Source organism: Osmerus mordax (assembly GCF_038355195.1).
Source record: "Osmerus mordax isolate fOsmMor3 chromosome 21 unlocalized genomic scaffold, fOsmMor3.pri SUPER_21_unloc_2, whole genome shotgun sequence".
NCBI lineage: Eukaryota > Metazoa > Chordata > Actinopteri > Osmeriformes > Osmeridae > Osmerus > Osmerus mordax.
The window spans coordinates 39,723-59,722 of record NW_027120395.1 but is presented as its reverse complement, the minus strand read 5'-3'; the positions used below and the strand labels follow the sequence as shown (position 1 = coordinate 59,722).

General features: G+C 45.4%; 4 protein-coding genes across 4 annotated transcripts in view; 1 reads left to right on the top strand and 3 right to left on the bottom strand.

The window, feature by feature from the left end:
• The window catches only part of atf4a (activating transcription factor 4a), a 5,406-nt gene extending 1,042 nt beyond the window's left edge, over positions 1 to 4,364 (bottom strand). The window contains exons 1-4 of the mRNA XM_067231819.1: positions 4,224 to 4,364; positions 2,470 to 2,667; positions 1,847 to 2,146; positions 1 to 1,026 (exon numbers count right to left, since the gene is read on the bottom strand). The exon at positions 1 to 1,026 is cut by the window's left edge and continues 1,042 nt beyond it. Coding sequence (XP_067087920.1) covers positions 1 to 1,026; positions 1,847 to 2,146; positions 2,470 to 2,521 — 1,378 coding nt within the window. The 5' untranslated portion in view covers positions 2,522 to 2,667; positions 4,224 to 4,364. The remainder of the gene's footprint in view (positions 1,027 to 1,846; positions 2,147 to 2,469; positions 2,668 to 4,223) is intronic.
• Positions 4,365 to 4,622: 258 nt separating this feature from the next.
• LOC136938910 (uncharacterized) lies at positions 4,623 to 11,407 on the bottom strand. The gene is made up of 12 exons (XM_067231826.1): positions 11,291 to 11,407; positions 10,223 to 10,363; positions 9,658 to 9,825; positions 9,310 to 9,396; positions 8,853 to 8,906; positions 8,234 to 8,359; positions 8,082 to 8,124; positions 7,911 to 7,956; positions 7,590 to 7,719; positions 7,030 to 7,218; positions 6,585 to 6,758; positions 4,623 to 5,777 (listed from the first exon to the last, which is right to left on the bottom strand). The coding sequence occupies exons 1-12, from the start codon at positions 11,297 to 11,299 to the stop codon at positions 5,535 to 5,537; spliced, it is 1,410 nt and encodes a 469-aa protein (XP_067087927.1). The 5' UTR covers positions 11,300 to 11,407; the 3' UTR covers positions 4,623 to 5,534.
• A 741-nt stretch (positions 11,408 to 12,148) lies between these two features.
• Positions 12,149 to 13,656, bottom strand: rps19bp1 (ribosomal protein S19 binding protein 1). The gene is made up of 4 exons (XM_067231825.1): positions 13,473 to 13,656; positions 13,065 to 13,247; positions 12,788 to 12,885; positions 12,149 to 12,608 (listed from the first exon to the last, which is right to left on the bottom strand). The coding sequence occupies exons 1-4, from the start codon at positions 13,525 to 13,527 to the stop codon at positions 12,459 to 12,461; spliced, it is 486 nt and encodes a 161-aa protein (XP_067087926.1). The 5' UTR covers positions 13,528 to 13,656; the 3' UTR covers positions 12,149 to 12,458.
• A 330-nt stretch (positions 13,657 to 13,986) lies between these two features.
• On the top strand, positions 13,987 to 16,684 carry LOC136938911 (3-mercaptopyruvate sulfurtransferase-like). Its single transcript, XM_067231827.1, has 3 exons — positions 13,987 to 14,605; positions 15,400 to 15,701; positions 15,858 to 16,684. Exons 1-2 carry the CDS (start codon positions 14,014 to 14,016, stop codon positions 15,696 to 15,698), a joined length of 891 nt encoding a protein of 296 aa, XP_067087928.1. The 5' UTR covers positions 13,987 to 14,013; the 3' UTR covers positions 15,699 to 15,701; positions 15,858 to 16,684.
• Positions 16,685 to 20,000: the final 3,316 nt, after the last annotated feature.

Below are 20,000 nucleotides of genomic sequence, written 5' to 3'. Positions count from 1 at the left end.
GGGGCTTGGGGGCGGCCCGCCGGGTCTTGGCTGACCGGACCTCCTCCATCAGGTCCTTGAGGTACTGGATCTCCCGGCTGATGGACTCGGCCTTCTCGGCCAGCTCGCGGTTCCTGCTCTCCAGCCCGCAGAGCTCCGTGTTCAGCACGTCCTGCTCCACCCTCTTCTTCTGACGGTAGCGTGTGGCCGCCGTCTTGTTCTGCTCCATCTTCTTCAGCTTCTTCTCCACCACCTTGGGCGGCCCCCCGCCGCCGCCCGCCGATTTGACCTTGGGGGAGACGGAGGAGGGGGAGGGTTTGGAGTAGGGCTTGGTGCGGCAGGATCCACCGGCGGAGGAGGAGGGGGGCGGAGGAGGAGAGGAGGAGCGGCGAGCGGGAGAGCCAGAGACGGAGGAGTCGATGCCGGAGTCGCTTTCGGAGTCGCTGGAGGGAGAGGAGGACGAGGGGGGTGGGGAGGTGTGGAGGAGGGCGGGCTCATCCTTGGGGGTGAGGACCACCATGAAGGTGGCGGAGGGGGAGAGGGAGAGGAGGATGGGGGTGGCGAGGGTCTGGAGGCCGGCCTCGGGGATGATGGTGGTGGTGATCTTGTCCACTTCCAGGACGTCCACTTCAGATCCCAGCTCCAGGGTGAAGGCAGGAGAGAGGGGAGCGGGAGAGAGGGCGGGAGAGAGGGGAGCGGGAGAGAGGGCGGGAGAGAGGGGAGCGGGAGAGCGAGGCTCAGACTTCCACTCCTCCACCTCGAGCACCGGCTCCTCCTCACCCTCCATCTCCATCTCCTCTTCTGGGAGCGGGAGATCCAGGGGGACGGGGGGGAGGTGGGCCAGCGGCAGGCCCAGGTCGAGCACCCCGGGCTGGGCCGGGAGGGCGGCGAAGGGCTCCAGGTCCAAGTGGCTCTCCAGGGAGGCCAGCAGCTCCTCGGGGGAGCTGGGAGGGTTGCCCGGGGAACAGGAGCCCATCAGGGACTCCAGGTCAAAGTCGCTCAGGTCGATCTTCTCCGTCATCCAGTCCATACCGGAGAACGCATCCTCTGGTGGAGGGGAAGGGAGGGATCAATCAAATGTTATTCCTACAGCCCTTCTTTTTTTCCTTTTACAAGCAATGTCACAGAGGGCTTTATGTACGTCCATAGAACTGGCCCTCAACCAACCCTACACCTCAAGGAAGACGGGGAAAACTCCCAGTGAGACTCACAGAGAGAAAAGGATCGCTGACTGATCATCTACATTAATGATAAATGTGAACTGCTTCCTGAAGCATCGCCAAACAACAACAGAGACATCTGAGACATGGGTCACTCATCCAGCACATCCACCTGCTTAACCAGCTCCGGGAAAGTCTCGCATATTCTCAAGTCTCACCACACACACACGCTAATCACCACCGACAGATTAAAAGGTTAATGATAAACTAGACAGTTGGTTGTAGAGTGTTTTACGACCCCCCCCCCTCCCCCTCCCCCAGGAAATACTACAGCAGGCAGTCACAACACTTAACCTCTCGTGATAAAGGATCTGGGTCACAAGTACCAACAAAACACCTCCACCCATCCCTGTCGACTCTTCAAGGACAGATCTAGACCCCACTGACTGCTCCACTTGGTCATACAACACCCCGCATAACCTACCTACTTCCTACAAGGGCGACGACTCAAATAATGACACGCCTAGAAACGATGACAATGGTGTCCCTGTCTGTGTAATAAAAACTCTTTGACGACCATATCTGAACGATGGTGACGGTGACGCAACTGCAGATTAAACGCCTCCGTGTCGATAGACCTCAGTTATAACGACGGTAGTGTATCTCTGGGTGTGGTGTGTGCGAGGGGGGGGGGGGCGGAGTCTCACCTTTGCCACCGTCGAGTCCCACGTGGGCGTCGAGCAGATCGCCCTCGCCCAGCCAGGGGAGAGAGAGGACGTCTGCCCCGGCCTTGCTTTCCAGGAACGAGGGGTGGAAGGGAGGAGGAGGGGAGGGAGGAGGGGTGGAAGAGGAGAAGGGAGAGGAGGCGTAGGAGGAGGAGGAGAAAGAGAGGGGGGGCGAAGGCGGTGTCCTTCCCTGGGAAGAGAGGGATGAGGAGGGAGAGAGAGCTTCCTCTTCATCTTGGTCCAGAAGGGGCCCCATGGGGTCAGCCGTCAGAAACGAGGGGCCTGGGAGGAAGGGAGCACATGTTAACATCCACTACCTCACACACAACAAAACACCTTCACCAAGTTAACTAACTACACAACAAGACCCAGTATCTCTCGGCAGGTACTGCCGAGATCAGGACTGTAGCAGCCCACCAGTCCTTAGTAAAACAACCTACCCCAACACCACAAACACCACCCTCGGAACCCCCCCGCTTCAAATACACCACCCTCACCTCCTCCCTGGAACCCCCCGCTTCAAATACACCACCCTCACCTCCTCCCAATCTCAAAGCTTCATGTCCACCACCATCCCTCCAAAGTCCCAATCAACCCCCCCTCACCTAAGAGAAGACCCCCCATGTCCTCCAGTGCCAGCTGACTGCTCAGAGACATGGCTGCTGCTGCTTTTCAGGTGTTCCCGTACGAGGCTGTCAGGAGACAGGAAGTCAGGGGTCCACGATAACGACGGTAGTATAGAGTTCAGATAGTCTGTCCTGCTGTCCACTACAGCAAAGCTGAGGGGGGATGCTGAGAGAGACCTGGGAGGAGAGGGGGGAGGAGAGAGGGGAGAGGACGGTAGAGAAGAGAGGGGGAGAAGGGAAAACAGGAGGTGTGATGGTTAAAAACCATAACAATAAAAAAAAGGGGTAACTTTATTAACAGTGGTTACATTCACATCAGGAATGTAACAGACATGTTATTGTGTAAGGTTTATATATATATGTTATTGTGTAAGGTATACTTATACATTATATATTAATGTATACATTTGTGTGTGTGGAGGATGTGTCCCCCAGAGATAATAACACTTCGTTGTATTTTTAATACACATGACAATGCTTTTATTTCCTTGAAAGTTTAACCTGAAACTGATCTCCCATTTTAGAATGTGTTTCCTTCAGTGACTCACGTCTTACTAGTAACACCACAATCATTTTAATCATGACTAAAACCAGACTGGTGTGCCATAAGGAAGTGTGGTGATCGAGAAACTACATTTGGTTGGTGCCACATGAACGGACAACAATCTGAAACTGGTTTCACAAGATCTGTATCAACAAGGAAACCCATCTTCTATGTTGGAAACGTGCCCTTTCCGTTTGATGTCTTCTTTGCACGAAATTACTAATTTCCTGAGTCTGACTACTCCGTGACACTATTTAGCAACACAGCGAGGACAGTGTGTTTGCGTGCGCGGCAGTGCGAGCGCGTGCGCTATTCTTGTCTAGACCTGTCAATGGAAAGTCTGTGACGGGCAAGACTCCGCCCACCGCGGGGGCATAACATTTCCTAATTTGGTCATAGTTGGCCGGTAACCCCGCCTCTTCCCCGAAGCGGCGCGGGGGGGGGATAACAGCCATTTTCACAACACTACCATCTGTCGTGAAAGTGGAGCGGGCAGGGAAAGCCAAGTGTGCGCCATTTTGAAAGTGCCACGTTGTCTTGTATCAATTCATACATGGTACAATAACTTAACATTAGTTAATATGACGCCGGACAATATCACAAAATGTGCTGGCAGGCTAGCCATGACGTTACATTCTAGCCGAAAATGTCATTCATCAGCAAATCAGACGTATTTGGTTAACTTGGCCAAATGCGCACTTGTCATTGAATAGGGCTGATCAGCTGAATAGGAAATGCTGGCTGACTATTTTCAGGAGGAAATTGCTGACCTCGCTTCACACCATGGTCATTGGACAGATGACAATCTTGACTCTGAGCCGGTAGTAACGTTATTTGTAACACTATTTGTAATTACCACATTATTTGCAACGATCTGTTTGCTGACATTGCCGGCTTAGCTTAACTGTTGAATGTTTTGGCAAATCGCCTGTACTTAGTTGACAGCAAAGGTAAAAATAACAAGACAACAAAAATAACAAAACAACAAATCAGTAGCGTTAGTGCATAGTAGCAGATATTTGGATAACGTATAATCGATAAGGCATTGTCAACCCGTGTTGACAAATCCAGATAGTAGTGTTGTTGCTAGGGGTGGGGGCAGGGTCCCAGCCACGCCTGTCGGCCACCATATGGAGTTGAAAACCACAGATCACGAACTATAAGAAAAACATTTATAGTTTCTACTTACGCCATTTTGCCTTAAACAACAAGTGCACTTGACCGTTGCACTGCCTGGTTGTTGCCGCTGCTAAGGAAGCCGCTGCACGCCTTTAAACAGCCATTTTACGCGGGAGAGCTCACAGCTCGGAATGATAATGAGTCTTGTTTGTTGAAGAAGTGCGAAAACGATCCCAAAAAGTCACCTCTGTTTATATACGGTTGCATCACACCCATGCGCATCCCTCCGCTCAAAAAATTTCCCTTGGATCACTCCGCCGCCTACGTAGCTTGTGATTGGCTGAGAAAATGTTCTTCTACTTGAAGTAGATCCTTAAACCACAATGTCCTTACAAAATATAGGTCATATGCTAAATGTAAACATTGGCTCCCAGAAAAAAAAAACTATTACAGATACAAATTGAACAGTACTTTATTAGTAATAGCATATATAATTTATCATTTTTTATTTTTTTATAAGGTCAAATAGATCCCTAAATAATGAAGGTCCCTTTTCAAAAGTATACATGTATAACTAAATGGCATCAACAAAGATGTATAAAGAAAATCAAGAAGATATATTTTTTTATGTAAAATATGCCACCCGTCATCCACAATCACAGTGATAACCCCAAATTGTTCAACTACAAGAATATAACAATATAGTCTTTACAGTTAGTCATAGTGGCTGTGGGTAAAGATAGACAACCAATGCAGATATTTCTCTTTCATTTAAATGCCAAAATAACTGCAACCTAAAACTACAGGCAGTTGATGGCAGGTTACATATGCACGATTGCCCTCTGGTGGCAGAACGTTTTTATGTATTACTATTTGACAAATAGGTCACTGAGTTTAGACTGGGTGGGTGTAGTACGAGTCGACGATGGGGAAACTGCTCCAAGACTAGACATAAATCTAGCTAATCGTCTCAAACTGGATCGATTGAAAGGTTCTCTCATCTCTCAACAAGTCCTAGGTACATCAGTAGGTAGGCCCACATTCACAACAGTCAAAATGAGGCAGAGACAGAAAAGGAATCAAGTGTATAAACATAAAACATGATATAAGTGTAAAACATTACATAAGAGGTCAGCAACATAAAATATTATATAGGTGTAAAAGTGGACAACATTTTGTAAGATTAAAAACATCAAACATACAAATGTAAAAACAACCCAAACAAACCCCATTTCACACCAAAAGCCAACCGTGCCGTCAGGAACCAACTCCTTATACATGTCTTTCACTCCTTCACCAGCTCCTTATACATGTCTTTCACTCCTTCACCAGCTCCTTATACATGTCTTTCACTCCTTCACCAGCTCCTTATACATGTCTTTCACTCCTTCACCAGCTCCTTATACATGTCTTTCACCTTCACCAGCTCCTTCAGCCCGTCTTGCAGCTGCCCGGCCACTTGGCGCAGCTTCTTGGCGAACTTGGACTCCAGGCCTTTCTTCAGCTTCTGTCTGTCCTTGTCTGAGTAGAATAAGTCCATGCCCAGGGAGAAGCCATTCAGCACGCCTGATGCCTTGCTGCTGGCATCCATGGCCCTGGCACTGTCCCCTGCCACCTCTACCACCTGGGGGAGAAGACAAAGAGGAGGGTAATGATGGTGGTGGTGATAATGGTGGTGGTGATAATGATGGTGGTGGTGGTGATATTGATGGTGGTGGTGATAATGGTGGTGGTGATAATGATGGTGGTGGTGGTGATATTGATGGTGGTGGTGATAATAATGGTGGTGGTGATAATGATGGTGGTGGTGATAATGATGGTGGTGGTGATAATGATGGTGGTGGTGATAATGATGGTGGTAGTGATAATGATGGTGGTGGTAGTGATAATGATGGTGGTGGTAGTGATAATGATGGTGGTGGTGATAATGATGGTGGTAGTGATAATGATGGTGGTAGTGATAATGGTGGTGGTAGTGATAATGATGGTGGTGGTAGTGATAATGATGGTGGTGGTAGTGATAATGATGGTGGTGGTGATAATGATGGTGGTAGTGATAATGATGGTGGTGGTGATAATGATGGTGGTAGTGATAATGATGGTGGTGGTGATAATGATGGTGGTGGTGATAATGATGGTGGTAGTGATAATGATGGTGGTAGTGATAATCATGATGATAGTGATATCATGATGATAGTTATAATGATGGTGGTAAGGATAATAATGAAGATGATTACGGTAATGACAATAAGGATGATAATGACGTTAAAAGCCATCCCCATCACCACCTTATCAATCTATAACTGTCGCCATACTCAAGTCTACTCTCCCCAATGACGAAGCTTCAATCAAGACTCACAGTGTGGCAAATTAGGGGAAGGAGAAAGAAAATGAGGTCATGAAGGTAGTGACAGTGTGGGTCTGGCTCTACCTTGGCCACCCTCACTGCCTTGGTGTGGACCCCAGTCAGGACGGCCAGGTTGTGCTTCCTCAGGGACCCAACCCCCCTGTTGATGAACGCCAGGCAGGCCTCGAGGTCGTCCACGTGGGCCCTGTAGTCCTTGATGACGGTCTCTATCTTCTTCCTGTCCTGTGTGACGCTTACCTGAGGAGAGGAGAAGAAGAGACCAGGTGACTCATGGGTAGAAACATCTTAAACCTGAACAGGCGCAGAGTTCAGTGGTTAACCGGTCATCAGATTGTGTTTATTCTCTAAAGGAGATGGAAAATGACATCCTTATTATCCTGAATCATGTGTAGCTTATTCTCTAAAGGAGTTTGGGATGTATAAAAAAAAAAATATAAATACATATATTTCCTGAGAACACAGACAGTAGTTGGAAATACAGTTAGAGGAGGAGAGAGCGGCCACTCACTTTGTGTGCGATGGCGGCCGATGCACCGGTGACGCCTCCTGCCGTGGCAACGCCGACCCCGATGGCGGTGAGGGCGAGCGAGGCCCCGAATGTGAACGGGGACAGGACCACGCCAGCCACGGCCGCGATCCCGCCCACGGCACTCGTGGCGCCTCCAGTGATGCCAGCGATCTTAGTGCCCTTGGACACCTGGGGCGGAGTTTGAATCACAGCGGATTCATGTCAATTTTTTTCCTTTTTCTTTTCCGATCGTTACCTTTTCGTAAGTGAAGGGGGTCAGATGGCTGAGCGGTTAGGGAGTCAGGCTATTAATCAGAAGGTTGTTGGTTCGATTCCCGGCTATGCCAAATGACGTTGTGTCCTTGGGCAAGGCACTTCACCCTACTTGCCTCGGGGGGAATGTCCCTGTACTTACTGTAAGTCGCTCTGGATAAGAGCGTCTGCTAAATGACTAAATGTAAGTGAAGGCATATTGATGCACGTTACATCACAAGTGTGTGTGTGCGTGTGTGTGTACACAAGTGCATGCGTCCATTTGTGTGTGCGTGTGTGTGTGAGACCTTGTCCAGGTTATCTGCGATGCTGAACAGCTCAGTGATGTTGTTGTTCAGGGACTCCCCATTCTTGTTCAAGAGCTGTTCATACAGCAGCAATGCATGACAGATCCTCTCTGCTTTCACATCAAATAACCTTCACAGGGAGAAATATACCATTCAGTAAGAAAAACAAATATCCAAACTATATTTTTTGATTATTCCTTATTGAAAATAACCTTAATGGGGAAATAAACATGTTCAGGGTAGGAACAAAAATAGTGTCCAAAAACTCTGTAGCTTGAGGATTAAGCAGTCTTATTTGTGCATGTGTAATATATTACTTACGCTGCCTCTCCATGTTTTAATAGTTGATTTTCCAGGTCTTCCCATGCTAAATTAACAAAATAGAAAGAAAAAGTTTAAACTGTAAACGTGTGTTTTTGAAATAGGTCCCTGATTATTCAGTGGTTAACCTGCCACTATCAAGCTTCCAGAACCTGTCCTTCTATTGCTTACAAATCACTGTCTTCCACCATTCCATTAGGAACTCCGGATCGGCCTAGAACAATAGAAGAACATTCCTAAACAAACAAAGGAACATTCCAAAGACGATACACATTCTAAAGTCTAAAGCCTGTCTGTAACAGTTGGGAGTTTGTTTACAACACCTTGATGTTATCGTTTCGTTGGAGTTGTTTGCCCTCACGACAAGTGCTGACTGAAGTCTGTCTGAAAGGAGGAAGAGGAGGAGGGCTCTGGCTCACAACCTTATAGGATGTTTGATGCATTATTACCTGAAAGAGTTTAGATATAAAATAACGCTTTAGTAATCTAACTACAACTGAGATAGTCCATTCCCTCAGGCACAGATTTTATGTATTTTAGAAGTAAATGTAATGGTTAATCTACAAGGAAGTGGTTGTATTATAGAATTACACAAGGTCCTTGTTAGCAACCTTGAACCAAGCAAGTCATCCTTAAAAAAATGAATGATTTGTTTACATTTACATTTAGTCATTTAGCAGACGCTCTTATCCAGAGCGACTTACAGTAAGTACAGGGACATTCCCCCGAGGCAAGTAGGGTGAAGTGCCTTGCCCAAGGACACAACGTCAGTTGGCATGACCGGGAATCGAACTGGCAACCTTCGGATTACTAGTCCGACTCCCTCACCGCTCAGCCACCTGACTCCCTGATTTGTTATTTTAGCAGGAGACACATTAGCTAGGAAGCCAGGAGTCAAGCTCAGTGAGTGCATGTGGCCACAACGGCTGCTCATTCTCTCACCGTACGAGATTCCACAGCAACCTCTTTGCAGTGTCCATAATCTCTAACTGTAACCTGTTCAGAAAAACCAAATAGTCACCTTCAACTATAACCTGTTCGGAAAAATTATGACTTTCAACTGCAACCCATCAAAAACTAAATAATGATCTATAACTGTAACTGTCCTAAACATTGATAAGATGTATTTTGCATGGATATCAGACCAGGGTAAATTACAGGAATTGATAACCAGAAGCTCATTTGACTTTGACTCACATTTGGGGAATTGTTGACTAGTTTAATTGCACAAATATAATAAATCATACTGTCAAAGCATTTAGGAATTTTCCTTTTCTTTTTTAGAATACTAATAATTGTATCGTGAAAATGTTGTTTGTAATCACATAGTGATCTGGATTCTTTCACAACACTGATCTGAACTGTCAATGTTTGTAACCAAGCAAGTGATGTGTGTCACCCTGTTATCCTTGGCAACCACACGTTTATACGTGTGAGAGGCTGGGTCCTGGTTGAAGACAGGTCCTTTGGAGTCACCCTCACCGACCTGGAGGAAAGGTGACAGGACCTGTCAACTTCACAACGGTGGCCCAACATGTCAACAGTCTCCACAGAAACAAAAATGCTACAATCTGAACATCGGTAACCGTGATATGTTTTGTTAGCTGCGTAACAAACTAAACTAACAACTAGTGAAAAAAACAGGAATCGTGCCAAGAAAGTACATTTACTTTCCCATTCCATCCGCCCCAAGTTAGCACAACAAAAAAATTGAATGATTCAGCCCCAAAAATAAATAAAGACCGACCTTGACGAGCATCAGGCGTCTCGAGATGCCTTTACTTGAGTCCTGCGTGTCACTTCCTCCAGGCGTGTCAAATCCTTCAGGCGTGTCACATCCTCCAGGGCTGGAAAAACTCTCCAGTCGCCTTACCTTCTCAGCGACGGTCAGGGGCCTGTCATCTGAGAAGTCAGTCTGGAGGCAGAACAGCAGGACACTCAGCCTCACATCACAGAACTCTGGGGGAGTCGGTTTGTTTTCAAATGTGGGTGGGTCAGTTTTTTTCACGTGTATAAAAAAAAAAGTGTGCGTGTTTGTGAGGGGGGGGGGGGGGGGGGGGAGACGACAACTTCCTGGCAGACTTGTTATTAAAAACTTGTATAATGAAACCTATTCCCCAGACAAAACTGGCGTTGTGCAGCTCAGTGGTTTGCCTGCAGATCCAAAGGGTTAATCACCCCTGCAGATCCCCCCCCCCCCCCCCCCCCCGCCAGCCCCTGTCCCTCCCACATGTTGATTTTGATTTTTTTTTAAGTGAACACATGACATCTTCCAACTAACAGAGTACCAGTCTGTCTAGGGACCGTCTTACCATCTCTCCCCCTTCCTTCTCAGGTGAGTCTAAGGGGGAGGTTGGGGGAGAGGTGTAGCTCAATCTCTGCTGAGGTTTGAGGACTCCCTTTCCAGGACTATCCTGGTAGCAGGTCCTTGGTTTCAGGTCTGAGGGTGGAAACTACATGGGGGAGAAGGTCTCGGTTATGTAGGTATGTCCTGTTTTGAAAAAGACCCACTGCAAAGCTGTCCTTGTTCAACTACATACAACTGTCTTCATATACCCCTTATAAAAGTCCTGTTTGTTTTTAGATTAATTGGTTTTATAAAAAAATAAATCAAAGTATAAAACCTATATTTTGAAAAATAAATGTATTAAAATGTATTTGATGTTCTTGATTTTATATATATATTAAAATCAAGAACATCAAATACATATACATAGTTTTCAAATTATAGGTTGAATACTTTATGATTTATTTTTTTACTATCCTGATACTTGTGCAGTACTCAAGGATTTATATTTCTTTACACTTTTAATTGTTTTCTGTCATGCTATGTGTCCTTGGTGAGTAAACATGAAAGGGATTGTAAATCTTACCTGTTTAACAAGTTTGATCATACTGTCAGATAATCACCAGACACTTTCACTTTCACCTATTATCTTGTTTACGATACAACCATTTAATTTTACACAAGTTATTTAAATAAATATATAAAAAACATGATTTCATTACGGGTTTTATATAATACTTGTGTATCTATTGGAAGACAGGACCAATTCATGTTACTCCTGCATGATATAGCTATGCAATTGAGTATCAACATTGTGTATAAGCTCCCTGCCATAACTCCATTTATGCTTTTACAAGAAAACAATAACACAATTGCAACATGCAATTAATTTATACCACATTTTCTAAAATATTAAACTTAACGCTTAAAAAGGATATGCATATATATATTTTATCACATTTACAATATGTGCATTGAAGCTGTCAAAAAGCACTTCTGATAAATTAACTCTTTAAAAAAAGAGTGCTTTAACACACATATGGCAAATGCTTCAATACATAAACTTCAACAGTTAAGTTGGAAGGTCCTTTACCTTTTTCATGACAGCAGCTTGAATCTTCCTTCTACACTGAAAGTGTGTTTTGTGCAGATAGGTCTGTCCTGCAGAGCATCAACACCCAGAGAGAGGAAGAGAGGGAGGTAGACAGAAAGGTAGAGAGAGGTAGAGATAGAAAGGTAGAGAGAGAGCGAGGTAGAGAGAAAGGTTGAGAGAGAGGGAAAGAGAGAAGAAGGTAGAGAGAGGTAGAGGAAGGTGGAGAGAGAGGGAGGTAGAGAGAGGGAGGAGACTAACTAGAGAGGATTCTTGTGTGCCTACAGAGGGCACTGCCATCTCCAGGATGAGCCAGTCTTTCAGTCACTGTCTAACATTGACCTGATCCTACCTTTCATCATGACATAGACTGACACTGATTCAAGTTTTACTTAACCCTTGTGTTATCTTCGGGTCATTCTGACCCATCAGTCATTGTGACCCACCGTCGTATTGCGACAACTTTACTGCATACAAAAACAAAGTGAAGCATTTTCTTTTAACCGTTGGGCTGTCTCAGACCCCCCACATTGCGAAGGTTAAAAGAAAATTATTTTTATTTGTTTTTGTATTGGGTAAAATTGGGTAAACACAATGATGGTTCGTTATGAACCTTTGGGTCATGTGACCCGAAGGCAGCACGAGAGTTAAAGGTTTGAGGTTATGAAAACATAACTACTTAGGTGTGGTTAGGCATCTATGAATCATGAGGCTGCATCTCTTTTGGTCTCTAGTTTAAGTAGTAGTTGCGGTATTGTTGTGGTTTGTGATTTAATGCCATCGTTTTAACAAATACCCGTTCTGAATATGTCTGACCTCTACATAATTTGATTTAAAACAAGCATGTTTACCGTGTAAAACTTATCATTGCAAAATGTGTTTAATTGTTATTACAATTTCTAATAGCCTTGTCAAAATAAATGAAAAGTCAATTTCAAAACTAACAGGCAACATGCAAGCATTGTAGCCCTTCTTGTGTTCATCCTCCTCGGAGACGGAGGACGAACTACAGTCGGTCTTTCAAAAAGAACAAGCCTTGTTGAAAAAGGTTGTCTCTTCTTTCAGGAGAATTGTTCCATAGTGCACAGCCCAGTGTCTTTGGAATTCAGTTCAGAATAGAACTGATCAGATAGGAATAAAACACAATACAATGGAAACATCCATTGGGGATCTAGTTGGAATCCTCCACAGTTCTGCCAAAGTATTCTTTCTGGAACTGTTGGAACTCCTCTTCTGTGAAGGCAGATTCCGGTTCTGGAGCCTTTTTGACGTGAGGGTCTGGATGGTACCGAGACTGACGTCCAGAGTGTTGGTTAAAGATCTGGGTGAGCACAAAAAACATACTTGGGAAGTCTTCATCATCATTAAGCTGACAACATTTACTCCAATAAAATATGAGGCAAGTTCATCAAAAATACGGATCTTATCTGCTGAGGATGATTAACAACATTCCTAAAGAAGGCTATTAAAGAAGTCTACTTCACTAATTATATGCCAAACCTTCTTGGTGTCTGATTCCGTCGTTTTGTAGCCAGTTCCCAGGAAGAGGCTGAGGTTCTTGCTAAGCTGACTCTTCGGCTGTTTCTTCTTAAACTCCTCTGGGAAAGAGAAACAGAAAATGAGCGTTAAAGTCTCTCGCACACACTATAAGACAAAAAAAATCAGTCTGTTCCATAACAAGATTCAATATGCACAGGTAGTGTCCGATACATGTGGACTGATACATAATTCACGATTTCATTTGTGCCATGTTTTGTTTAAAACACCGCCAACTCACCCACGGCAGATTTAATCCTCTTGTCTTTGACAGTGGTCTTGGCCTTCCCCGTCCCTAGACGACCCTGTAGCCGCCGAACCTGCTTACTGACGCCCTGCCTGTTGGTGCCGACCAGATCCATTACCTTAGCTTTCCCCGGCGTCTGAGTCTTCTTAGACTGGCCCTTCTGCTTCTTACTAGTGTCTGGTTTTGTCATGGGTAAGGAGAGGACAAGGTCGATATAAAACGAGGTTGAGAAGAGGCAACAATGAGTGTTTTGTATTTGAAATAGTGGCATTTCAAAGGTTACTACTCAGGTTCACTTGACAGGTAAATGTTTTAAGATTATAAGAACGTCCCCGCAATGGATCTAACGAATATGCTGGCTAGCGTGAACGTGCTAGCTGGCTAAATAATGGGATTATTTACCTTTGATGTCATTGCTTAGCAGCTCCAGTCCTCTCCTTATCATTGACGCCGACATTCTACAGTAAAATATTCTATATAATACTTTATAAGTTGTTCGCAACTCTTAAAAATCAGTTTTCTGAATACTTTCTGTGAAAATTACATGCGAGTATAACTTCCGGCGAATTGTGTTTCGTTTATATTGTCCGGGTGGATTGTATGTTCAGAGAACGACCGTTCCCGCAAAGCATTCATCAAAAAGTTCGCTGCATGATTCATTCAGTGACTGAATGAACCAAAATACTGTACACAACATTTACATTAATGCATAAAAATGAGATAATCTACACAAAAGTTATATAATAGTTAATTTTCCTTCCTTGTTGTTTTGAATTTCGATACATGTTGGTGGACGATATTCCATGGTAACGCCCCTATTTAAGTTTGGCTTCTTGCTACAGGCTGGTTTGGGGGCGTGTTATCTCCTGGGCACGCTCAATAGCCTACTTATCAGCTGAATTTAACGCACTTTTCCTCCTTCGCGGTTGGCATTTGTACCTGCATGATGGCGCTTCAATCTAGAGCTCTTGTTGCTTCGAAGTGGCTGGCCGAAGCCCTGAAGTGTAAGCAGACCGTACCCAAGATGCGCGTTGTGGACGCTTCTTGGTTCTTGCCCAAACTCCGGCGCAACGCTAAACGCGAGTTCAAAAAGAAGCACATTCCTGGCGCAGCGTTCTTTGACATCGACCAATGTTGCGATAAAACATCTCCCCTGGATCACATGCTTCCCTCCGAGAATGCTTTTGCAGATTACGTGGGGAACTTGGGTGTGGAGAACGACACACACGTCGTGGTATACGACGCAAGCGATTTCGGTGTGTTCTCTGCGCCCCGCGTGTGGTGGATGTTCCGGGTGTTTGGGCACAGTTGGGTCTCGGTTCTGAACGGGGGACTCAAGAACTGGGAGTTGGAAGGACTTCCATTGAGTGACAAGTACATCAGACCAGAAGCGACCGAGTTCAGGGCGTCTTTGAACCGCTCCTGGGTGAAGACGTACGAAGATATCCTGGAGAACCTGGAGACTAAGAGGTTCCAGGTGGTGGATGCTAGGCCCTCAGGGAGGTTCCGTGGAGTCGACCCCGAACCTAGAGACAGTAAGTTCACATAGAAGAGACACTTAGCCTACTTAAATTTGTGCATGTATGTAAATTTGTGCACCATGCATGTCAAATGCATAAAATTAGGTTTCCAAACGAGTGACTGCCACCACAGAATCGTGTTATGGTTTCACGTTTGCGCGATTTATTTAGACCAAAACGGGCCGATTAATCAAAGTTCTAAACAGTTGAACATTTATCCCAACTACCCTGTTGGGATAAATGTGACCAGAATAGATATTCCAAGGTGATGAGATAAATTGAGTGCCGATCATGTTGACCCAGTTTTTAGTCTTGTGGTGGACTTAATCTGTCAAAAGATCTGCTGAGTGGACGACTTCCTCATACGTAGTCTGTGTGCTCTAGCCGATAGGCAAACTAACCGTCAGGGGTCGTAGGTCAAAGACAGGCTCACAAGGCACACGCTATCAACATATTATGGTGCCCTATACAGGCGAAGTGCTGAATTGACAAATTACACATTTATCTCTCTTCTCTCACACTCCACATGCACTTCACCATGCGTACACACACGTACTGTACCTTGACCTGAAGGGTTAAGTTTGACCCATTTAGTGGGTCTAGCTCCAGAGACAGACATGATAGCTCCAGAGACAGACATGATACCACGTTCACTAGCTTTTAGTGTGACGGTGTCAGGTGACATGATGTTTGTTTTTCACCACGCTCTTTCACTTGAGTGTGGAAAAAGTTTAAAAAAAAAATACTGTGATTAAACTTAAGAATTTGTCTTCAACCCGTCTCTCTGTCTCTCTGTCTCCATCCCACAGACACCGAACCCGGCCACATCCCAGGCTCCCTCAGCATGCCCTTCCACTCCTTCCTGTCTCCTTCGGGTCACTTCCTGTCCCAGGACGACCTCCAGGCGCTGTTCGCCCGTGCGGGCGTGGATCTGTCGCGGCCGCTCTCCGTGACCTGCGGCTCGGGCGTCACGGCGTGCCAGGTGGCGCTGGCGGCTCACGAGTGCGACCACCCCGGCGTGGCGGTGTACGACGGGGCGTGGTCAGAGTGGTACACCCGCGCCGTGCCCGAGCACGTCCTCTCGGAGGGGCGGGGCAAGCACCTGTGATTGGTGGCAGAGGAGGAGGAAGTGCGAGTTGGGGGGGCTAGAACCTGTGATTGGTGGAGGAGGAGGAGGAAGTGCGAGTTGGGGGGGCTAGAACCTGTGATTGGTGGCGGAGGAGGAGGAAGTGCGAGTTGGGGGGGCTAGAACCTGTGATTGGTGGAGGAGGAGGAGGAAGTGCGAGTTGGGGGGGGCTGGCACCTGTGATTTGATGAGGGGGGAGGATGTCAACAAAGACGGACACATCTGAGAAGGGTAAAGGGAGGAAGAGGATTAAGAAGAAGGTACTTTTGTGATGGGTTCATGGGAGGATGGTTCTGATCCCCAATACCATAGAATAAGATTTAAGGAAGCGTGTTCTTGATCAGAAAAAAGGACCTGACATTTGAACCTCAGTGCTGGGGAGTGAGAGCCTAAGAGAGGGTGTATGTCGTCGACTTCAGCAGACTCCAGATAAAACCATGTTACCTTATTTTCTGATGTCCTAAGAGAGGGACATGGGATTTGGTGGATAATGAGCCAAGATGTTTCAGGAATTTAAGATGGTTCCCTCAGAATATGTTATGTTGTTGCAATGTGAATAGGAGCACAGTTGTACCGGACTCACTCAACACTACAAGACCAACCTCACCACGAGTGTAATATGAAGTGTACTAGGAAGACCATGATTGTAGTAGGAAGTGTACTAGAATGACCATGATTGTAGTAGGAAGTGTACTAGGAAGACCATGAGTGTATTATGAAGTGCACTAGGAAGACCATGAATAGGATGTCTCTGCTTAAACATTCCAACATTTGTGCTGAAGTTGCGTCTCGATGGTTTTATCTACGTCGAGGAAGAGCTGTGTGCGTTAGATACACTGCCACATGGTTTATATATCTGACTGTTTGAGGGAGATACAAGACGCTACACACTCTGAAGGAGCTTCTCTTGTATGGCATATGGAGTGTTCTTGATATGAAGCAGAATGAAGAAATTTACTTTAAAAACGCATTGAATCCTTGTGTGTTTTATTGGGTGTGTAAACATAATCACATCAATTTTATTTATCCCCCTAGGGGAAATTTGTTTGTAGACAGTTATTAAAACACATTCAATCCATCATAAATACCACAGACAGCATACCTGACACCACACAGAGACAACAACACAATACAGTACTGTATCCTTGTACTGTACCGTTCAGATCAACGGTTTAGTAAGCATGCACGTGAATTACAATCTGTTCTTTATTTATTCTGTTCGCGGTTTTCTTGACACAGACAGAAGAAGCGAGAGAGAAAGGGAAAAGTGGTCGGAGGGCTGTTGTAGTGTCTCCGTCTCTCCGGTAAGTGGCAGACGTGTCTATTTATATCGAGCGAGCAACTGTAGTTTATTCGTCTGGACAAACCAGGAAAATATATATACATTTTATAAATACTCCAGATTCGTTTGATACACTTCTGAAGCAGCCACGTGACACATTGGTAGTGTCTTGTGGGTTTATCAACATTTAGCTAATTTCATAAAACATTTTGTGTTAAGTCCCTGTTTTTTTTTACACGCTCTAACTGAAATAATGACGACGTAAGAAAACTAAAGATACTAAAACGGAACAAAGACTAAAAGGAGACCATAGTCACAAAAGGGGATTTTTCACTTCGTTTCAGTGTAACTGAGAATGTCGGTTAAATTAAGACAACCACAACAGATTTTTGTCATGACGGCAAAACCAATGAAGGCATTGGATCGTGTTAAGAGGAGCACAGTAACACATTTTGGGTCCTGGTTGTCGTTCCCCGGAGATAAACTTTAATTGGAAACTTGTAGGCTACTGAAGTCAGCTTGACTGGGTATGTAGACGAATTCAGAATGATTAAAATAAAGTTTGTGTAACGGATCGTTTGAGAATTGACTGCAATTGATCGTGAGACTGTTGACTTCTTGAAAATCAAGTTCGAAAGACTTGATCAGCCTTGTCCTGGCAAATATTGGTCAAGAGGGCGATTGATGATTAAGACACATTAATGAGTGATGGTTTTGGGAGGAGGCAGAGGTGAAGAGGGATGATATCGATTGTCGATTATGATAAATGTGCAAAATTCTTGTGAATTATACATCCGAATGACGCTTTGACAATTCTGATTAAATACGTTGTTTCACAAAAATCAGTATCAGTAGAAATTTCAGTATCATAGTCCTGCAATCAGCATGAATTTCGGATTGAGACTACACACTGGTTTTAGGATAGATAAACAATCTGAAAGGTTTTGAGTGAGGTTGCGTTTGCCTTGGTCAGATTAGAGCAAACTCATACATTTAGTCGTTTAGCAGACGCTCTTATCCAGAGCGACTTACAGTAAGTACAGGGACATTCTCCCCGAGGCAAGTAGGGTGAAGTGCCTTGCCTAAGGACACAACGTCATTTGTCACGGCCGGGAATCGAACCAACAACCTTCTGATTAATAGCCCGACTCCCTAACCGCTCAGCCATCTGACCCCCATATAGCAGATCTGAGAGTTTACATCAAGTCAAGTCATTTTGATTTATAGAGCACATTTAAAAACAGCCAATGCCGACCAAAGTGCTGTACAAAATCATCAAATAGGGCAAAACAACAATAAATAAGAACAACAGACTAACAACACAATTACAGTAAGCATGAGTGACCCTAAACATCAGGGTTGATTGCGGTTGGGACAGACTGACTCTGGACCAGTGGTTGTCAGTGTGTATGTATATAAAAGGACAACAGCTATGCTGAGTTAACATGGCAATCCTGCCTTTCCCTCTTCATTTCTCCCTGCACACACACAACCCAACTCTACCTGTTCCCTCTCCACACCTGTCTCCCTCCAGCCCCCCCCCACTCTCTCTCTCTCTCTCTCTCTCCCTCTCTCTCTCTCCCTCCCTCCCTCTTTCTCTCCCTCCACACCTGCCTCCCTCCAGCCCCCCCCCCCACTCTCCCACTCTCCCTTGCTCCCTCCCTCCCTCCCTCTTTCTCTCCCTCTCCACACCTGTCTCCCTCCAGACCCCCCCACTCTATCTCTCTCTCTCCCCCCCTCTCTATCTCTCTTTCTCTCCCCCCCCCCACTATCTCTCAGACACACTAAAGGGAAGTTCCCTTGAATCGGCAGCCCGAAACGATTGTAAAGGTCAGTGTCTCAGACGCACGTACACGCACAGACACTCACACACCGCACTCACACCACATGCAAGCATTGTGAGAATAGAAGCAGAATGAGCTCAGGTTTCATGTCGGCCCATATCTACCTTCTTTCCCAGTAAGTGTGTGAGAGGGTTTGTTTCCAATAACAACAAAAGACCACAAAACCCCTTCCTCCTCAACTCCCCACACACACACTCGCGCACACACACTCGCACCCACACACACTCGCGCACACACACTCGCGCACACACACACTCGCACACACTCCCAAGGCAGGATGTTAAGCACTGATGTCGTTCAGAGAAAAGCCTACTCTTTATCATACGAATATGTGAGAAAACACGTCAATGCCTGGTGACAACACATGCCTAGGGGAAGTGAGGTCACTTAGGGGGAAGTGAGGTCACTGCTATCTCACCTATCAGTTCCACCAAAACGTCTTTTTTTTTTGGGGGGGGGGGGGGATTGTTTCTATGAAGTGCTGAGTGTTCTAGACTTTCAATGTCCTGCGAGGAACTGACAAACATCAGTGATTAGGGCATCTCTTCACTAACGGAGTGACTCGGACTCGAACCGAGTTGAGTTTATGAAGTACATTTGCAATCGAAAGATTGGGAGAGAACCATGACGACATGATGACTATAGATGACGCATCAGGTTTAGGTCTCAATCACGTTGGTCTCTGCGCTGAAGACCAGAGGAAGGTGTTTATGGTGAACAGGGAAAACCCACAGGCCTACTGGTCCCAACTCTATTAGCACAAACATGTTTGACGTTAATATAGAATGGAACATTGAAGCTGAGTATAGAATGGTAGTTTCCTCTCTAAACCACAGGATCTACCACAACCTTTAACTGTGAAAAAAAACAGTGTGCTACTTTTAGGTGTTTAAACCTCTTGTTATTTAGAGTAAATTCTTTTTTTTTTTTCTGAATTAGCCTAGTTAACTCACTCGACAGCAACAATATGCTACCACCGCACCCCGCGGCATTGGCTAATTATATATTTTCGTTGGCGTAGCTGGCAGGTGTTTACGAAAGTCGGTCGAATCAGACGACTTTACGATCAGCTGACACGAGAGTGAGGAAGCGCTACTGACGATATATATACATTTACATTTACATTTAGTCATTTAGCATATATATACATTTTATAAT

Coding starts and splice junctions, on each gene's coding strand:
- LOC136938910 (XM_067231826.1), bottom strand. Junction 9,397..9,657: donor GACGCCTGATGCTCGTCAAG/GTCGGTCTTTAT, acceptor CCTTTCCTCCAG/GTCGGTGAGGGTGACTCCAA. Junction 7,720..7,910: donor TTAAAACATGGAGAGGCAGC/GTAAGTAATATA, acceptor CTCCCTGTGAAG/GTTATTTGATGTGAAAGCAG.
- rps19bp1 (XM_067231825.1), bottom strand. CDS start 13,527: ATGTCGGCGTCAATGATAAGGAGAGGACTGGAGCTGCTAAGCAATGAC. Junction 13,248..13,472: donor GCTAAGCAATGACATCAAAG/GTAAATAATCCC, acceptor TGACAAAACCAG/ACACTAGTAAGAAGCAGAAG. Junction 12,609..12,787: donor CGGAATCAGACACCAAGAAG/GTTTGGCATATA, acceptor GTGCTCACCCAG/ATCTTTAACCAACACTCTGG.
- LOC136938911 (XM_067231827.1), top strand. CDS start 14,014: ATGATGGCGCTTCAATCTAGAGCTCTTGTTGCTTCGAAGTGGCTGGCC. Junction 14,606..15,399: donor CGACCCCGAACCTAGAGACA/GTAAGTTCACAT, acceptor TCCATCCCACAG/ACACCGAACCCGGCCACATC.